This window comes from Lepus europaeus, chromosome 12, assembly GCF_033115175.1.
Source record: "Lepus europaeus isolate LE1 chromosome 12, mLepTim1.pri, whole genome shotgun sequence".
NCBI classification, from domain to species: domain Eukaryota; kingdom Metazoa; phylum Chordata; class Mammalia; order Lagomorpha; family Leporidae; genus Lepus; species Lepus europaeus.
The window spans coordinates 36,360,819-36,380,127 of record NC_084838.1 but is presented as its reverse complement, the minus strand read 5'-3'; the positions used below and the strand labels follow the sequence as shown (position 1 = coordinate 36,380,127).

Here is a 19,309-nt window from a genome sequence, read left to right as displayed (position 1 = left end):
AGTCCCTCCCCTTGCCAGCTCCTGGGGGAGGCAGAAAGCAGGAGCTGCAGGAGGGGAGGAGGGCGGACCCTAGAGGCTCTGCCATCAGCTCCGAGGGTCCAGCCTGGGTCCTGCCCTCCCAGGGCAGACAGGAGGCAGGACTCAGAATAAGGCAGGGAGCAGCCGAACCAAGCGCTCGCTGTGGGCCCCACCTCCAGCCTCTGAGGTCCCATGTGCCCACTCGGCCTCCTGCTGGTCCTCCCCCTCCTCCCATCCCCCAAGAGGGGCTGAGTTGTTCCTCCATAGCACCAGGAACTGGGCCCAGTTCTGCCTGAGCACTTGTCTGTGGAAGGGGGGTCAAAGCTCTGCCTCCTCTGGCCGGACCGAACGTTCTGTGAGGGCACTGCTCCCAGCAGCCTCTCTGCCCCCTGACCCAGGACAGATGCAGAGCCTACGGAGAGAGGCACCCAGGAAACCTTGCTAAAGATGGAGATGAATGAGCTTCCTCCAAGGGAGATAGGACCACTTCCATTCTATAGGGAAGATAGAGGCGGGGGGTGGGGGGTGTGTGTGGGTGGGGGGAGCAGCTTGCCTCCCGCCACGCCGCTTAGACAAGGCGGCGATGGCACCTGAGCCAGCCTGGGGCCCCCTTCCACTTGCTGGCCTGCAGGACACGGACATGACCAACGTGGAGATGGACAGCGACGTCCAGATGTCTTCTGAAGCTCATGAAGAGGAGGCCAAGGTGGAGGGGGTCACCCCCGAGTCCTTTGCACAGCCCAGTCGCATGGGAAAGCCCATGATCGAAGACCCCGCGGTGGAGGTGGTCAAGAAGATCCTGCAGTGAGTGCCCGGCTGCCCACCCAGGGCCGGCTTGGAGGGTCTCCCCAGCTGGGGTTCCCACAGGGGCCTACCCCTGAGAGCCTGAGGCCTCGGGCAGGGGACTTCGCCTGTCAGAGCCTTGGTTCCTCATCAGAACTCCTTAGCTCACAGCTGGACCCCTGCACGTGCTGTCGAAGACCAGCCTGGGTGCCGCGTGGGGCCTGGCCTGCACTGCCCCAGGGCCACCCGTGGTTCCTGTGGAAACTCACACCCTTTCCCGTGCTTTCAGACTTTCCAGCATAAAATCCGCACACCAGTGCGACAAAGATCGGTCCCAGACAGGTAAAGGCAGACAGCCTTCTGTGTCTCAGGGCAGCTGGTGGCGGGGGAGCCAGTGGCACTGTGTGGCCTGTCCTCACCTCCGGTCCTCTGCCTTTGTCCTGGGCACTCATCACCCAAAGGTTTGAAGCGACATAGGGGCAGGAACGAGCACCCCATGAAGAAGGCCTTGTCCATCGCCAGCGCCACCTCGCTAGGGAGGTAGGTAAGAACACTGGGCCGCCTGCCATCTCCACCCCCTAGGCAAAGGCTAGAGACAGCCCCACTGTGCTCTCGGACTCTGACCCTGGACTGTCCTTCCTGTGCTACTGGCCAGGGACCCCAGCTCTGATGCTGGCCTGAATCAGGTTTAAGCTCATCCTGCTGAGAATGCACCTGGGAGCTCACAGCTTGTCCACGGTGTTGGCAGGTGGATCCCAGACTTTCTACCTTCCCATGCGTGGTCATAGTGAGGAGAGGGACAGCTAGGGCCCTGGAGGGTGACATCAGAGAGCCGCTGGAGTCCAGGCCCTGGCCGAGCCCTGATGGGGTCATTAGCCTGGGGGCCCTGGTCTCCTATGGAGGTGGGTGACAGAAGCCACATGCAGAGCTGACTCTTCAGCAAGCCCTGGTGACACTGTTCAGTGCTTTGGGGACATGAAGGGTGTGCCTGCAGGTCTTGGGGACACTCGTGCTGCTGGCCCATGGGAAGAAACAAAGAGCAAGGAAGTGGGAAGAGCCAGGGGCTGTTGTCCTCAGAGCTGGCTCAGCAGGGAGTGAGTCCCCTTCGAGGCCATGACAGCGGAGGCTGGAGGGCAGGCAGAGGGGCAGGAAGCTCTGCAGTAGGAAGTGGGGAAGACTCCAGGTGTGTCCTGATGGGGGCTCTTGGCCTGGGGCAGCTGGAGCTGACCAGTGAAAGCAGCACACCCTGTAGGCCCGGCAAGGGTGCGTATGTGGCTTGCTTTGCTTGGTGCTAAGTTGGGGATGAGGACGAAAGTCAAGGAAGTGGTCACTTACGCATCAGGGGCTGGCCACTGAGGCCTGTTTCTCCCAGAGATGCTGTTCCACTGGAGGCAGCACCCTGACCCCCGGGAGCTGACCTGCAGCAGGCTGATTTCCTGCTACAAGCAGGCAGGCTGTGGGGCAGAGTTCAGTCTTTTGTCAATGATCCAGCCATCATCAGTTTCTACATTCAGTCTCAGAGCTTAAAAAATGAAGTCCATGTCCCCAAGGCTGCCAGGTGAGAGAGGGTAGCCAGTTCAACTGCAATTTCAGATCAATAACACCTATTTTTTTAGTACACATGTGGCCTGAACATTGCCTGTACTAAAAATTACTCGTTGCTTATACGAAATTCGGATTTAACTAGCTACACTGCATTTTTATTTGCTGAATCTGGCAACTCTACCTGGACTCAAACTGTTTTCCTCTGGGTCCTCAGCCCTGGGGAGGGAGGGCCCTCTCTTGGTGCCCTCGCTAGGGGTTTCATGGTGAAGGCTTCACCCATGCGTGATGAGGCTGTGCCCCAGAAATGGGAGTCAGGGACCCTAAGAGTAGGCTCCTACAGGTAGGGACGCGCCTGGCATCTGTGCCCACCTGCAGAGCAGTGACGCACCCTTGTCCCACAGCATCACCCGGCACTCCAAGCCCAACAAAATGGACAAGAAGTACCAGATACTGGGAGACAAGCCTCCGCCTCTGGCCGAGTAAGTGACACTGTGCGTCCCCGGGGTAGGCACATCTGACTGGGCTGCGGGGAGGGGAGGGGAGGGGGCGACAGGGCAGAGAAAGGTGGGAAAGGACCGCTAAGGGTCAGGGGCAGCTTGTCTGAGCCTGGTTCACCTAAATCTGTTGAGGCATTTTCACCAAAACCTCACACTTTCCAAGCTAATCCTTTCTTGCTGGCAGCTGGTTTTGTCACTTGGAGAAGGTCATGTAAACGGATTCATGTTGTGTGTGGCCTTCTCAGAGTGGCTTTGTGCACTCTGCCCAGGGCCCCTGAGGCCCATCCATGCTGTCGCACGTTTCAGTAGTCCAAGATTCCTCCGGGTGACTGAACGATGACCCGGGGTGTAAATGCCCACTGCTTTTTTAGTGACTTTTTTCTTTTAAAAAAAGAAATCATAGGCTAAGCAGAAAAAATATATTATTAAGTCTGCAAAGGGAGAGACTTCACTGGCATAGCACAGGGGTAATTGCTCAGAAAATGGACTCGGCCCAATCCTATTTGTAGCTCCACACTGGGACCCTGGCCAACTCTCAGCCTTCCGATCTGCGTAGTGGGTGGAAGAAAACCCTCTTCAAGCCATAAGAAGAGCCAGAGAGTTCCCCTGGTTCCCTTCAGTGACGCTAGACACCTGGAAAGCACTAGCAGGAATCCTGAAATATGGGAGATTTGAAAAAATAATAAGTCTGTGGTGGTGGTGGGGGATGACTAGATTGCCTCCAGCCCCAGCCAGTGGCTAAGGAGACATTGAGAACTCAGGAGGGGTGAGGAGAGAGTGTGAAGACCCCATGCCCAGAGGAGGAGCTGCAGCTGTGGCTGGACATGCCTTGCTGCTGTGCGGACAGGACCCGGGAACGAGTCCATCCCAAATTTCACCCCAGATTAACCAGTACAGAAGGTGCCAGTGTAGACAGAGGGTGAGAGGCAAGGTCTGGTGAAGACCAGTGAACCCAGGCTTTCTTGCCACCCTGTGGATCTCTCCCAAAGAAACCGTCCCGCCACGAGGAAAACCCTTCTTGCCTGTGAATGTTCCAGGCAACACTTCGTGCGTCCATGGGAAATGGGGAAAAACCCGGAAGTCCCCCGTGAGAGGACTGTGCACCGTGGTACATACATACTCGAGGTGTTGCACAGCCGTTGAAAATGAAGTCGCAGCATGCAGGGGGCAATTGCTGATGAGCAAGCGAGCAGAGTGTGGCATACAAGGACACACAAACCTGACGATGACTCGTGTGAGAATGAGCAGGAGGGAATGCTATGAGCATTTGCCTGTCCTTCATCTTGCAATGTGTTTCTGATTTTCTTGAAGTGCAGTGAATGAATTTAAAAGGAAAGCTCAAGAGATCCGTGACCACGTATCTTAGAAATGGGCAAGCAATGAATATGTGCAACAGGCAGTGCAGCATTTTTGTACGGACTGGGAGAATGCAGCGTCCCTGGCAGGCAGTTCCAATGCACCTGTGCTTACTCTCGCTCTTGCTTTCAGTTCACCTGACCGCATGGGGGCATCCAGTGGGGCTGTGGAAGGAAATGTGCCTAATAAATTCCCTGGTGTGTGCACCACGGGCCTGAAAGCCAAAGCTGGCAGGAGGCTCACATGATATCCTGTTCGTTTGACTGTTCATAAGTAATAATCCTTCATTGTTTCAACCAGTCCCGGGGCACTGACCGTGCAGACGCTGCCTTGGGACTGGGGATCCCACAGTGAGCACACATACACACACAGTCTATGTCCTGTTGGCTCAAGATAAACTCGGGGGTGGCCGTTTGGGGCTGTGCCCAAGTTGCCTGCATCTCAAGTCAGATTTCTGGGTAGAATCCTGGCTCCTCTGCTTCGGATACAGCTTCCTGCTGACACACACTCTGGGGGGCGGCGGGTGATGACTTAAGTACTTGGGTTCCTGCCACCCACATGGGAGACCTGGATTGAGTTCTGGCTCCTGCCTTTGGCCCGGCCCCACACTGGCTGTTGTGGGTATTTGAAGAGTGAACCTATGGGTGAAAAGTTTCTCTCTGTTCTCCGCCTTTCAAATAAAATGAAGATAAGCAACTTTTAAAAAAGGTAAGCTCAGGCATGTTAAAACTTTCATGAGTTTATCTGAACAGTGATTCATGAATCAGGCAGCACTAGACCTTAAGTCGGTCAGGGCTCCCCCTAGGGGGCACCTGGGAAACTTAAAAGTTGCGCACAGAAGCAGAACAAAGAATCCATTGGATTAGTTAGACAGTGCCTAGTTGGAGGTCAGTCGCTATTTGTGATTGGCAACACTTAAGCTGCCTTTTCCTACACTGTGGCCAGTTTACTTCCATCATCGGCACTCCAAGCACTGGGGTGGTTTCAGTCCGATGGCCTACCGGTTCCTGCTTCAGACACCTGCTGGGCTTTACAGCCTGCTGGGAGAGATGGAAGTCCATCAGCCAGTCCCAAGAATCAATCTTAAATCCACCTGATTGGAGTGCTGTAGGGCTGGGGGAATGCAGCGGGCATTAGAACCAGGAAGGTAGGAATTGGCACTGAGTTGAGATCTGAGAAAAGAACAGGAAGAAGCAATGAAAGGGGTAAGGGTGGAGGACCTGCTTTATCTGGAGAGGAATTGAGGTGTGCAAAGGTCCCGGGGGCAGTTGTGAGTAACTACAAGGAGTGAAAATCCAAAACAGAACACTTGGGACGTGTATCCATTTGCTTTAGTCCATGTTGGTGTGTCTTGATGAAGCCCCTTAGGGATCTGCCTTGTATGTGTTGCAGGGACTTTAAAGGGATCATCTTGAATCTCCTCTGGGAAAGCAATGAGCACCTGCTGACTATTGTGGAGGTGAGGGTCACTGCCCATGGCCTGTGCTCCCTGGGGAACCTGTCCCCATTTGCCTCTGCGTTCTGTGGTCTGCTGATCAAGGCCACTCGCGGACATGAGGAAGAGAAGATTCTCTCTCTCTCTCTCTCTCTCTCTCTCTCTCTCTCTCTCACACACACACACACACACACACTCCCAGCTTCTGTCACCTCTTAGAATGCTTTTTCTCCTAGAAGCTAACCTTCATTCAGGGCAGCATTCACATAATCACTCACAAAACATTTCTTGGATCACCCACTGCATGCCAGTGATTGGGGGTGCCAAGAGGAGCAAGCCCCGCCTCTGTCCGCAAGGTGCCCAGTGGGAAGAGTTCAGGGGACCACTTTGGGCTGTACAGCAGGGCCCGGCCCAGCACACCACATACAGTGGTGCTGGTGCTGCCTTCTCTTGTCTGCCTCCCACGAGCGGGTCATCCTGGGTAGGAGCTACAGCTTGTTCATCTTAGTGACCCACAGCCTGTCCCCAGCTTAGTGCTTCACGTAAGCTCCCAACCTGGCCACAGAGTTGAGACTGCAGGGGCTTGGATCTTGAAAGATGAATAGCATTTTGCCATTCGCTCACTCAAGAAATAACGAGGGCTGGCTGTGGCCTTGGGTCCCTCCAGGGGTGCCCTGGGTTAGATGCAGGTGACAAGGGCAGATGGGGAGGAAGAGCTGGCGGGTCCCAGGGGCGAGGCCCTGAGGCCCGTGAGGACCTCCTCCCCGCCTTGCGGGCCATCCTGCCTGGCAGGAGTTTTACAGAAAGGAGAAGCGTGCGCTCACCAGGCCTGACTGCGTGTTTGAGAACTTTGACCAGTGCGCTGAGAACATCAACAGGAAGATCCTGGAGTATCAGAGCCAGACGGATGAGTACCACAACTCCTGCCTCGTGGGTGGGTGCGGGAGGCAGGCGAGACACAGTGTGGGGGGCGGGCATGGAGCCAGTGTCGGGCTTGGCCTTGGCTGGGTGGCCCAGCTCCTGCCCTCCTGACCCAGCACAGGTCACTCGGGAGCCAGATGAGCCTCTTTGTGAACGGCAGCTTCTTAGAATTGACCCTTTAGGTCTTTGACCTGTTCTGTGTTGGTTTGCACAGGGGTTGGAGATAGGTAGCAAAACACAGTTCAATGGAAGGACTGAGTCCCCGGGCTCTGCAGTATAGTGGGGCGACTGCAGTTCGCAGCAGCCTCCTATGTTCTGTATGAAGAACCGGGAGAGAGGAGCGGAGGCCCCGCACAGCAACAATGAAGAGTTTGAAATGCTGATTTCCTTGGTTTGAGTAGTATATTGAAATATACCCCCAAAACACATACACGTAAATGACACGTGTACAATTACTACATACTATTTAAAGAAGAGAAAATGCACAAAAACTCACTTTTCTTGGGAAATTCAGTGATTTGTGCCACTACGTGTTTTGTTGCATCCACAGATATTTTAGACAGCGCTGCTGAGGTATGTGCATGCAATCCCCCGTGTGGCTTTGGGTTTACTTGCAGAGCTGTGCAGTCATTGTTATAGAAGTCCCAGAAACCTGGGTCCGCTCCCCTGATGTGCAGCTAGGCAGTCGCTGACACGTGAGTGCCGGGAGACTGCAGCAGTGCACTTTGTAAGGTGCAGAGCAAGCTGTTGGGCAGCTGTCACTCAGTCCCCTCACTCCCCAAGGAATTAAGGGCAGTGAATCTGAGAGTGGTCAGCTGAGGCGGCGCAGTGCCTGGTCTGCTTGTGTGTGGGTCTCTGGGTGGCCCACGGTGCTCGTGGCCTTCCCTGGTCAGTGATGGGAGGCCAGCGGTCACTACTGAAAATGCTGTGATGGTACTGCAGGCTCCTGCCCATCCGGAGTCCACGGGCAGATTGGTCATTACGCTGGCGGATCAGGGTCTGGAGTTCCTGTGACGCTCTCAGAATCAAGTCTAGCGTTATGATGCTAACTGCAGAGCCGATCCTGGAACTCTGAGTCTTGCCATCCGGGACCAACTGACCCTTAAACCACTGCCTTCACTTAGTGAGTTAATCTCTAGCAAGGAGTCAAGCGGTGAGCATCTCAGTGAAGACAGAGGAACTGCAAGCTAAGGGAGGGGGTCGAGGCATTAGGGATAGGGGCTCAGTTTCATCAGCGACACCACCAGCTGTAGAACCTCATCATGCCATTCCCGCCGCAGCCCTAAGCAACCACTAGCCTTCTGTCTGTGTAGACAACCTCGGCCTGTGCTTTCGTGGGAATGCAATCACGTGGCCTTTGGGGACTGGCTTCTGGAGTTTTTGCTAGTGTTTTCACCATTTATGCATGTGGTAGATTGTATCAGTACTTCCTTCCTTCCTATCGCTGAATGCCATTCCACTGTAGGTCCCTGCACTTTGTTGGGTTCTACTGTGCTGTTTGAGAGGCATTGTGGGTGGAAGGAGCAGGGAATTAGGGAATAGCCAGACGGAGGGCCAAGACCCAGCACCCAGCACTGCCCTGGCCGAGCGATCTCATGTCTGAGCCTCTCCTTGTCTGTGTACAGAGATAATGACGACTCCCACCATGGCAGACTCGTCAGAGGACCACATCCCTTGCACAAACTTGCTACGTAGAAGCAGCCATCAGCAGCACCTCTCACCTCTGGCTGAGGAATGATTAGAACCGAAACTACAAGAGAGCAGCTTGTTTCCCAAGCTCAGAATTTCTTTTTTTTTTTTTTTGACAGGCAGAGTGGACAGTGGTTCACCCTCCAATAGGCCGCCGGGGCCAACGTGCTACAGCCGGCGCCCCGCGCTGGTCCGAAGCCAGGAGCCAGGTGCTTCTCCTGGTCTCCCATGGGGTGCAGGGCCCAAGCACTTGGGCCATCCTCCACTGCACTCCCGGGCCACAGTGGGACAGAAGCCAGCGCCCCGACCGGGACTAGAACCCGGTGTGCCGGTGCCACAAGGTGGAGGATTAGCCTATTGAGCTACAGCGGCGCTGGCTCCCAAACTTAGAATTTCTGCAAGTGAACTTTCATGGGGTCCCGTCCTCCAGGATAGCACTCAAAACAAAGGCTCTGGGCTGCGATGGATTCGGAAAGTGCTGCAGGCTATGTCTCTCTCTTGTAGATCCACAATGCACCTGGGTGCAGACTTCCGTCTCCTATGGCTTGGCAGCCCAGTGTCCTGAGCAGTGCTACCCTGAACACTTGTGGGGTGCTGGATAAAATATGCTTGTGATGAACTCTTTAAATTATATCGATGAGCGAGAACCCACAGGCTCCTCCTGCCACCCAGGGCAAAGGAGACATAAACCAAGCCCCTGCCTCCAGCAACTAAAAGGAAACAAATCATTGGTGCTGGTGGAAGAAAGAAAAACTTTTTAAAACTCCCGTGAAAATCCAGAAGTATAAGCCAGCCCTTACATGGCTTAAAAATCTGAATTCACACTTATCTAACCATGAATTCTTTTTTTTTTTTTTTTTTTTTTTTTTTTTTTTTTTGGTGGATCAACCAAAAGACTTCAAGCTAATACTTTAGTTTAAAATGATGGAGTTGATAGTGGCCAGAATTTGGCTTCTAAGAGACACTACAAATCCTCTCTAGAAAAACCCACCTTCCACCCAGGCCTCAAAGGATTCCCACAAATAAAATGCCCAGAATAAAAGCTCACTAATAAGCAAATAGCAACAAAGCCCACACAAACACAAGGAAACAGAGCAACCTGAGCAAGAAGCAACAAAATGATACCAGAAAAGACTTCAGATATTGAAAGTATCACACACAGAATGTTAAATCATGCACTTATTATAGTTAAGTAAAAGAGGGAATTGGAAACATGAGTAAGAAACAAAAGACTATTCAGATAGCCAAATAGATATGGAAGAAAATAAAATAGAATTTCGGAAAGGGGAAAACTAGGGTGGGCCTTGGGGCACATTAAGCTGCTACTTGAAACACCCTCATCCCTAGGGTCAAGTCCTGCCTCCACTTTCAATCCGGCTTCCTGCTAACGCACCTGGCTGACAACAGATGGTGGCCCAGGTACTTGGATTCCTGCCACCCAGTGGGAGATCTGGATGGAGTTCCTGGCTCCTGGCTTTGGCCTGGTCCATCCTCAGCTGTTGCAGACATTTAAGGAGTAGATGGAAGATCTCAATCTCTCTCTCTCCTCTCTGTCACTCAGCCTTTTAAAAAAAAAAAAAAGATTTATTTATTTGAAAGGCAGAGTTATGCAGAAGCAGAGAGAGAGAGAGAGCGAGCGAGCAGTCTTCCACCCACTGGTTCACTCCCCAGATGGCCACAGTGGCCAGAGCTGTGTCGATCCAAAGCCAGGAGCTTCTTCCAGGTCTCCCATGTAGGTGCAGGGGCGCAAAGATTTGGACCATCCTCTACTGCTTTCCCTGGCCATAGCAGAGAGCTGGATCTGAAGTGGAGCAGCTGGGATTTGAATTGGCACTGTAGGTAGAGGCTTTACCTGCTATGCCACAACGCCAGCCTTGTAAATAAATCTTTAAAAACTTATTCAATTGTACGACATGAATAATTAAAAGAGAAAATTAAGAAAATGTAAAACCATGAATGACTTTACTACCAGGTTATATATAGCTGGAGTTGGAATTGGTGAACTCATAGGTAGAGCCAAAGAAAATATCCACAATGCAACACAGACAGAGAAAAAAGCTGAAAATGTGAAGAGAGGTGAAGAGACGTGGGTGAAAGCGTAGGTCTAGCAGAGGGAAAGGGAAAAGATTAAACAGCGTCAAGGCTTGAAATGATAATGGATGAGAAGTTGCCAGAGCTGCTGGGAGACACAGGGAGCTGGGAAGTCAGTAAGCCCTTCGAACCTGTTTAACCCAGCATTGTCTATGCTGGTTTGGCCACAGAATAGAACAGTTGTGACCACATTAGGGCCAAGGTTCTCCCCTTGGGAGACTGCTTTAGGCCTCTGTCGGAGAGATCACCTTAGCAACTTGTGTCTGCTTGTCCCTTTCCCCGACCCTCTTCCCCACCAATCCCTGCAGAGTTAAGAGTGCAACTGAAGAGATTTGAGGAGCTGCTGCCTCAGGTCTGTTGGCTGGTGATGGAGAATTTCAAAGAGCAGCACTGGCAAAAGTTTTGCACGTCCATAAATGAGCTCCAGGTCAAGTTCAAGGAGCAGCAGAAGCTGCTGGAGAAAAGGAAGGTGAGGGCCTGAGGTCCAGGCCTTTCTCTCCTGGACAAAGGGTTCTGGAAGTTCATGAATGGAGGCAGGCCATGGGCAGGGGCAGGGCCAAGGGGAGGAGATGAGCCAGGTCGGGGCTGAGGGACCAGAGGCTTTGGCAAAAGAAGAACTGAGCCCACAACCCTTTGGAGAAGGCACTCAGTAAACTCCTTGGAGGGTGCAATGGGTGGATCTTCTGGGTTTGGCGGGCATTGAGATCAACAGTGATGTCACTAGTGGACTTGTACCTGTGGTATGTGGCTGCCACTACTGTCACTGGCAGAAGCCCTGACTGTGCAGGGCGGGTGCAAGGCTCACCCTCCACCACCCTCGGAGTCTGCTCCAGCCCCGCCCCTCACATACCCAGGTCAGAGGACCCATCAGGCTGGCTGCAGTCATGGTTGACAGAAGACGTAGACCAATGATATTTTTTGGTCCTGACTTCAATTCCCTGCTGAATTCTTGATTGTTTGCTCAAAGGATGAAAACGCCCAGAAGCTCCATCCAAACCTTGGACATCCCACGCTGTTCCAAGAAATGGAGTTTCTGCACATGATAGAAAAGAAACGGCAGGATGAGCTGGACTTCGCCATTAGGATGACGAGGGATAGGCTCGAGGTGAGTAGTGCTGGGGTCACAGTGCCCTCCAGGAAGATGGCCCCAGTGGACAGCCGCCAGCAGTGCCCAGGGCACCCCTCGATCGGCACCTGGGCTAATGTGTGGCCATGGGTGGGTTTGGAAGTGAAATCGCCATTACCAAGTGCTTTACCTTACAGTTTTTGGATTCTTAAATTAATTACAACGTTACTGACGAGCACTTATTCTTTCGTGATTTGCATCTAGTTCTATTTCATTTTTGGTGATTTATCTCTGTGTGTCCTTGGCCATTTCTGAATCATTTCTTATCCTTAAGCAAAATCATCCCATGGGAGAGACCTACTGGCTGAGGCCCAGATACCAGTTCACGGGGACACACTTGAAACAGTGACTTTGGCCTTGGCTCCCCAAAATCCTCCCTGCAGAGTCCACCAGCCCCTCCCTGGGCCAGCCCTGGAGGGAGATCCTCTCCCTGCCGCGCTGAGCTCGCCCCGTTTCTGCCAGGACTGCGCCCGGAAGTGCAGCCGCATTTTCATTACCAACTTGGCCACCTTCACAGAGAAGTTCCTTCTGCAGTTGGATGAAGTGATCACCATGGATGACATCCAGGTTGCAAGTAAGGGGCGCCGCCCGGCCGCGGGCCCTGGCCCTGGGGGTTGCTGCCGGAGGTCTTAGGGGTGGGAGGAGGGGTGGTCTGCTGTCTCCCAGCTCTAACAGCACGAAAGCAGGGTCTCCACTGAGGGAACCGATCAGTTTTTGTTTGTTTTCATTACAAATAATTTATTAAAAAGGCAAATATCAGATGAACCAAAGGTTAAATACTTATTAGGGTTAGGAAATATTTACTATTAAGATTTCATTTCCCTGCTAGTGCAGACCCTGGGATGTTGCAGGTAACTGGGTTCCTGCCACCCATGTGGGAGACTGGTTCCCAGGGGGCCTTTGGGGAGTGAATCAGCAGATGGGAGTGCTCACTTGCTCGCTCTTGCTCGCTCGCGCTCTCTCTCTCTCTCTCTCTCCCCCCCTGTCTCTTTGCCTATCAAATAAATACATTTTAAAAGAGAGAAAGAGCAAACGCATGCTTTTCAGAACAGAAGTAGCTCACACAGCCAGTAACTGTGAAAGCCGCCCAACCTCCCTGGTGATGAAAATGTAAATGTAGGTTATCATTGGGATACCATTTCTGACAGACAGCTTGGCAGAGCAATTATGTGTGGTGGCAGCCAGCCCTGGGAGAGTGTCAGGAAGGAGAGGCAGCCCAGAGACCCCTAGTGCATGTACATCAGTCGTGCTCTGGGGAAGAACTGTGTGTCAGGCACCTCGTCAGTACAGCCTCACTCCCGCTGTGCTTCCTTTTGACCTAGCAGTTCTTCTCCTCCTTCTTCTTCTTTTTTTTTTTAGAAAGCTTTTATTTAATAAATATAAATTTTGTAGGTACAGCTTTTGGAATATAGAGGTCCTTCCCTCCATACCCTCCCTCCCACCCCTACTCCCTCTGCCATCCCATTCTTCATTAAGATTCATTTTAAATTATATACAGAAGATCAACTCTATACTGAGTAAAGATTTCAACAGTTTGTACCCACACAGACACAAAGTATAAAGTACTGTTTGAAGACTAGTTTTACCCTTAATTTGCATAGTACAACACATTAAGGACAGAGGTCTTACTTGCGGAGCAAGTGCACAGTGACTCCTGTTCTTGATTTAATAATTAACACTCTTATTTATGATGTCAGTGATCACCCGAGGCTCTTGTCATGAGCTGACAAGGCTCTGGAAGCCTTCTGAGTCCACAAACTCCAAGATTATTTAGACAAGGCCATAATCAAAGTGGAAGTTCTCTCCTCCCTTCAGAGAAAGGTACCTCCTTCTTTGATGGCCCATTCTTTCCGCTGGGATCTCATTCACAGAGATCTTTCATTTAAGTCTTTTTTTTTTTTTTTTTTTTTTTTTTTGGCCACAGTGTCTTGGCTTTCCATGCCTGAGAAACTCTCATGGGCTTTTTAGCTGGATCCAAATGCCTTAAGGGCTTATTCTGAGGCCAGAGTGCTGTTTAGGGCATCTGCCATTCTATGAGTCTGCTGTGTATCCTGCTTCCCACGCTGGATCATTCTCTCTTTTTTAATTCTATCTATTATTTTTAGCAGACATTTGGTCTTTTTTATGTTATCCCTTTGACACTTATTCCTATCTTTATGATCAGCTATACACAAAAATGATCACTTTAACTAGTAAGATGGCATTAGTACCTGTCAACTTAATGGGATTTGGAGCCCCATGGCAAGTTTTTAGGATCAATTTTCAATTGGATTTAAACACCTAAGAATAATTCTGTGTTAAGTAAAGAGTTCAACCAATGGTATTAAGTAGAAAAAGAAAATACTAAAAAGAATAAAATAAGCTGTTCCTCAACAGTCAGGACAGGGCTGATCAAGTCACTGTTTCTCATAGTGTCAATTTCACTTTCTCAGGTTTCCTTTTGGGTGCTCAGTTAGTTGTCACTGATCAGGGAGAAATATGATATTTGTTCCTTTGGGACTGGCTATTTCACTCAGCATGATGTTTTCCAGATTCCTCCATTTTGTTGCAAATGACCAGATTTCTTTTTTTTTTTTAACTGCTGTGTAGTATTCCATAGAGTACATATCCCAGAATTTCTTTATCCAGTCTTCCATTGATGGGCATTTAGGTTGATTCCATGTCTTAGCTATTGTGAATTGAGCTGCAATAAACATGCAGGTGCAGATAGTTCTTTTATTTGCCAATTTAATTTCCCTTGGGTAAATTCCGAGGATTTCTGAGGTATCTCCAAACTGTCTTCCACAGTGGCTTTACCAGTTTGCATTCCCACCAACAGTGGGTTAGGGTACCTTTCCCCCCACATCCTTGCCAGTATCTTGCCAGTGTGTTGTTAGCTGATTTCTGTATGTAAGCTGTTCTGACTGGGGTAAGGTCAAGCCTCATTGTGGTTTTGATTTCCATTTCCCTGACGGCTAGTGCTCCTGAACATTTTTTCATGTGTCTATTGGCTATTTGGAGTCCCACTTTTGAAAAATGTCTGTTTAAGTCCTTGGCCCATCTCTTAACTGGGTTGTTTATTTTCTTGTTATGGAGTTTCTTGATCTCTTTGTAGATTCTGGTTATTAATCCTTTATCAGTTGCATGGTTTGCAAATAATTTCTCCCATTCAGTCAGTTGCCTCTTCACTTTCCTATTTCTTTTGCCATACAGAAACTTCTCAATTTGATGTAATCCCAGTTGTTAATTTTGGCTTTGACTGCCTGTACCTTAGGGGTCTTTTCCAAGAAGTCTTTGCCTGTGCCAGTGTCTTGCAGGGTTTCTCCAATGTTCTCAAATAATTTTATGGTGTTGAGTCATAGATTTAGATCTTTAATCCATGTTGAGTGGATTTTTGTGTAAGGTGTAAGGTAGGGGTCTTCATACTTCTGTATGTGGAAATCCAGTTTTCCCAGCACCATTTGTTGAATAGACTGTCCTTGCTCCAGGAATTGGTTAGCTCCTTGATCAAATATAGATCTAGCAGTTCTAATCCCAGGAATTTATCTTCCAGAAATACTTGCACACTTTTCCAAAGATAGACGTTCAAGAATACTCATCACGGCATTGTTCAAAACAGCAAGGAATTGGAGGCAATGCTAGCGTCCATGTGTGGAGGCCTGGATACGTCGATGTTGGGGCGCCGCTGTGCTGTTAGGGTGCAGGTGGCAGGTCTGTGTGCGCCCACCACGAAGACATAGAGGAGGCATGTCGTGTGAAAAGACAAATCGGCACTCAGGATGTGCCTACGATCCCATGCTTTCCCACACTTATGAGATCAGGTGACCAGCCTGCCAGCTAAGACGAGCTGGAAGGCCCACATGCTATATCAGAGTGCCTGGGGTGGAGTCCCAGCTCCACTCCCAGTGCCCCTTCCTGCCTGCTCAAGTGCATCCTGGGAGGCAGCTGTGATGGCTCAAGCACCTGGGTCCCTCCCACCCCTGTGGGAAAACCTGGATTGAGTGTCAGGCTCTGGTTGCAGCCTCACCAGCCCCGGCTGTTGCAAGTATCTGGGGAGTGAACCAGTAGAGGGAAGCTCTCTCTCAGTCTCTCTCTGCCTCTCAGGTAAATAAAAATGCATTAAAACCTGCATACATGATGTCAGCATGCACACTCACACATGTTTAAATGAACCTGTGTGGCAGAGACAGCATGAGCCTCGCTGGGCAAGGAGCTGCAGATGCTGCCCTCTGCTGGCTGGGACGAGCAGGGGAGTTTAAAATGTTATTTTCCACCATTAGGTAATATTTAAAACACTTTGTCAGAACTATACAAACACTGCGGTCATGTATCCAGGGTTATCCACCCACAAAGAATTGAAATCGATTATTTTTAGTTTTGAACGTTTTATTACTAAGACAGTCAATGTTCATTACTGTGCAATAAGCAATTCACTGTGGACCAGGAAGCAAGGCAGGTGCGCGGTCCACCACGCTGAAAGCCGGGTGGTCTGCCCCTGCGGCTGGGCATGGCCGGCATGGCGAGCAGCGTGGCAGAACGTGGGCAGAGCATGGGCCGGGCACTTTGGGGTCCGTTTCCCTCAGGCACCGGGACTCACTGTGCACCGTCATTTACAGCGGCCACTTTGGGATTTCAGCCCCTCTCCTTGCGCTGCGGTCTGTGGTTTCTGGGTCAGAAACCTGTGTGCACTTTTAAGGCGTGGGCCACTTCCTGGTGCTGGAGAGGCCATTGTCCAGGGCGGGCCTTGCTTGGGAAAGCAGGACCTGCAGACCTGGGGGCTGACGCCTGAGGGAACCCCAGGAGAGGCGGCAGCGGAGGCAGTTGCAGCGCCTAGCAGGGAGCCCCTGAGCCGGGAAGACCATGCACCAGGCGCTTGCAGGCCTCTGCCCGCTCTGTAACTGAGCACCTGCTTTCCATTTAACAGGTGAATCTCTTCCTAAAATGTTGGTTTGTTTATTTTCATTGTCTTGAAAGGCAGAGCGACGGGTCGACAGATCTGCATCCGCTCGTTCACTCTGCAAGTAGGCTGAAGCCAAGAGCCCAGAGCGCCACCTGGGTCCCCGTGTGGGTGGCAGGCCCCAAGTACTTGAGCCACCATCTGGGTGCATGAGCAGGAAGCTGGATCCCAAGCAGAGGAGCCAGGGCTCCCATCAGGCACTCCACTATGGGCTGCAGATGTCTCAAGAGGCAGCCCTAACCGGCTGTGCCACCACACCTGCCCCTGTAACAGCTTCTGAGCCAAGCCAGCCGGCCCTGGGTGCAGGTCAGGGCCACTCCTGCCTGCTGGCTTTCACTCTGTACAGAGCCACCGTCTTCCTGATCACAAATACCTCGAACTTGTTAGTTCCAGGGGAAGTTCTTAGTTCAGGCATCAGCATAAGCATCCAGGGTCTCCTGGAAGCTGCAGAGAGGTCGGGCTTCAAGCTCAGGGACTTGGAGCTGGGATCCCTCCAGCAATGCCCCTGGTCACAGCCACCAGCCCAGCAGCGTATGTGGGGCAGGCACCGTCTCTGTGGAAGGGAGGAGGGAGCAAGCCCTCATTCTCGAAATACAACTGGAGGGGGCGTGGCCTCGACCTCAGGCTGTAGGTGAGGCCACCATCAGTAACTCTGTCTCTTGCCACCCAGAGATGGAGCACCCCAGGCAGAAAACGTCCATCCTCATACGGAGGAAGCTGGCTGGGCTCCCGCTGGAGGAGGAGAGTGAGAAGCCCCTGACTGAGCGAGGGAGCAGGTGAGACGCTGCCAAGTCTGCTGGGGTGGGGCACCCTGAAGTCACGCTGACCCATGACCTTGGAGAGGCCCTGCGTTCCGAGCCCCGGTGTCCTCATCTGTGAAATGGCCATGGCATTCTGCTCTCCGTGGTATTTTGAAGAGCGAGTTAAATGAGGATGCCTATGGAGTGGGCTTGGCACAGACTAAGGGCACCCCAGCTGTCAGCACATGTGGCGAAGACCCTCCCAGCAGGTGGGAGCTATGGGTGATGAGAGCTGGCAGGTGCCCGTGCCCTGTGCCCCAAGGGCGAGACTGCAAAGCAGCAAAGCAGCGACTTGCCCAGCTGTGTTCTCCGCGGTGGCCTTGACAGTGGGACAGGAAAAATGGGCCACACGCTCAAGCCCAGATTTTGTTTCATTTTGCTTTTTTTTTCTTGTCATTAAGATAGCTAAAGCCATGAATATTTGAAAAAAAAGCGATTCCAAACTTTTCTAATGGGAGCAGTGGGTGGATTGTGATGATGAAGCCAAACTCTTGGATTTGTAGGAAGTGGCCAGGAATCAAGCCCACGAAAGTCACCATCCAAAACAAGATTCTCTCTCGGAAGACGCCCTCGATAACCACCAACAAAACCACGCTGGGCCACCTGGCGGCCGTGGAAGCCCGAGATGCTGTGTACCTGGTGAGCCGGGCAGCTGCGTGTGTCCAGGGGCCAGGGGGCAGCCTTGGCTGTCTGCTTGGGAAGGAGGGAGCGCCCACCACAGGGTGCCCCCACATCTGGCCCATATAGCAGCAGGCACAGGCCCCTGCATGCCAGAGCTGCAGGTCTCAGCACTGGGGACAGCTGATGCTCACGGGCAGAAGGATGTGGCCGCGGGTCAAGTCCAGCCCCAGTGCTAGCGTGGGTCTGAGGTCTGAGCCCTGGTACTGTGAGTGTCCAGTTGAGGGACACTCTGCTCAGACTGGGGGTGAAACAAGGCTTTCCATAGGGACCGTAGTCAGCAAGGAACCGCTGCACACAGGCACGGAGGCAGAAGTAGCAGGAGCCACTGGCCATCCCTACCTACCAAATCCCAGGAGGGAGGCTGAGTTATTGTCCCCATTTCACTGGTGAGGACAGTGAGGCTTCAATGAACTTGCCCCCTCTGTGGTAATCCAGGGTGCCAGAGCCAGGATTTGAACCCAGTGCCTGCTGGACCCCAGTGGGGCCCGCCTGGCAAGGAGGCTGCACACAGATGCCACCCCAGGGGCTGTCGACTCTGAAGACCCCCTGACCTTTGGTTCCAGGGCCCAGGGAGATACCTTGTCCTTGTCCTGCCTGGAGATCAGCTGGCCCCAGTGTTGGGAGAGCACAAAGTTCTCAGGGCTGGCCTGTGCCCAGCTGCGACTCCAAGCCCCAGGCACAGCGAACAGCGCTGCCTGCTGTGTTCAGTGAGGCCTGAGGCCTGGAGGGCACCCCCTCCCCAAGGAAGCCAAGACCCCTGAGCACCAGGGAGGCCGCAGGAGTGCAGAGTCCGGAGTCAGACATGAGTCCTAGTCCGTGCTCAGCCTCGTTCTGAGCAACTGCAGGCAGGGCTCTGAGCCTCCGTTTCCCCATCTGTAAAATGGAGGAAATGGATGGCCAGCCAGGGTGTGGAACCCCTGCCGGCGCGGGGAGTGAGTTAAGAGCGGCCCGCAGCAGGTAGGGCATTCTCCCAGGGGACAGGGTCCGGAAGTGCCTCGCCAGCGGGCCCCGTCCCGCGTCTTCCTCGCAGAAGTACCTGGCGCTGTTTGAGGAGGAGCTGAGGAAGATGCAGGCCGAGCACCTGCGCCAGGTGAAGGAGGCCCAGCGCTGGAAGGAGAGCTGGAAGCGCTCCCTGAGCACCATCCGGGGCCTGTACTTGTGACCCTCCCCGCCCAGTAAAGTCTCCCTTCCTGCACACTCCGTCTCCGTCTCCGTCTCCGTCTCCGTCTCCGTCTCCCTCCCTCCCTGTTCTGGCCCAGGAGCTGGAGCTTCAGCACACAGAGTGGCATCTGCACAGGCTTCCGAGAAGAGAAGAAACGAGAGGAAAGTTCAAGGCTCAGGACTAACATCTGGGGAGGGGGGCATCCCCGAGCATAGCCCTCCCCTGCCTGCCAGCCAGGACCTGCGGTAGGAACGCTCCTGCCCAGGAAG

The 19,309-nt window shown here is 52.5% G+C and overlaps 1 protein-coding gene across 1 annotated transcript in view; it reads left to right on the top strand.

The window, feature by feature from the left end:
* Positions 1-19,040, top strand: part of CCDC180 (coiled-coil domain containing 180) — a 55,267-nt gene extending 36,227 nt beyond the window's left edge. The window contains exons 26-37 of the mRNA XM_062207915.1: positions 650-822; positions 1,091-1,143; positions 1,263-1,341; positions 2,748-2,825; positions 5,592-5,658; positions 6,427-6,568; positions 10,644-10,804; positions 11,303-11,440; positions 11,924-12,035; positions 17,068-17,173; positions 17,701-17,836; positions 18,909-19,040. Of these exons, the coding sequence (XP_062063899.1) occupies positions 650-822; positions 1,091-1,143; positions 1,263-1,341; positions 2,748-2,825; positions 5,592-5,658; positions 6,427-6,568; positions 10,644-10,804; positions 11,303-11,440; positions 11,924-12,035; positions 17,068-17,173; positions 17,701-17,836; positions 18,909-19,040 (1,377 nt within the window). The remainder of the gene's footprint in view (positions 1-649; positions 823-1,090; positions 1,144-1,262; positions 1,342-2,747; positions 2,826-5,591; positions 5,659-6,426; positions 6,569-10,643; positions 10,805-11,302; positions 11,441-11,923; positions 12,036-17,067; positions 17,174-17,700; positions 17,837-18,908) is intronic.
* The last annotated feature ends 269 nt before the right edge of the window (positions 19,041-19,309 follow it).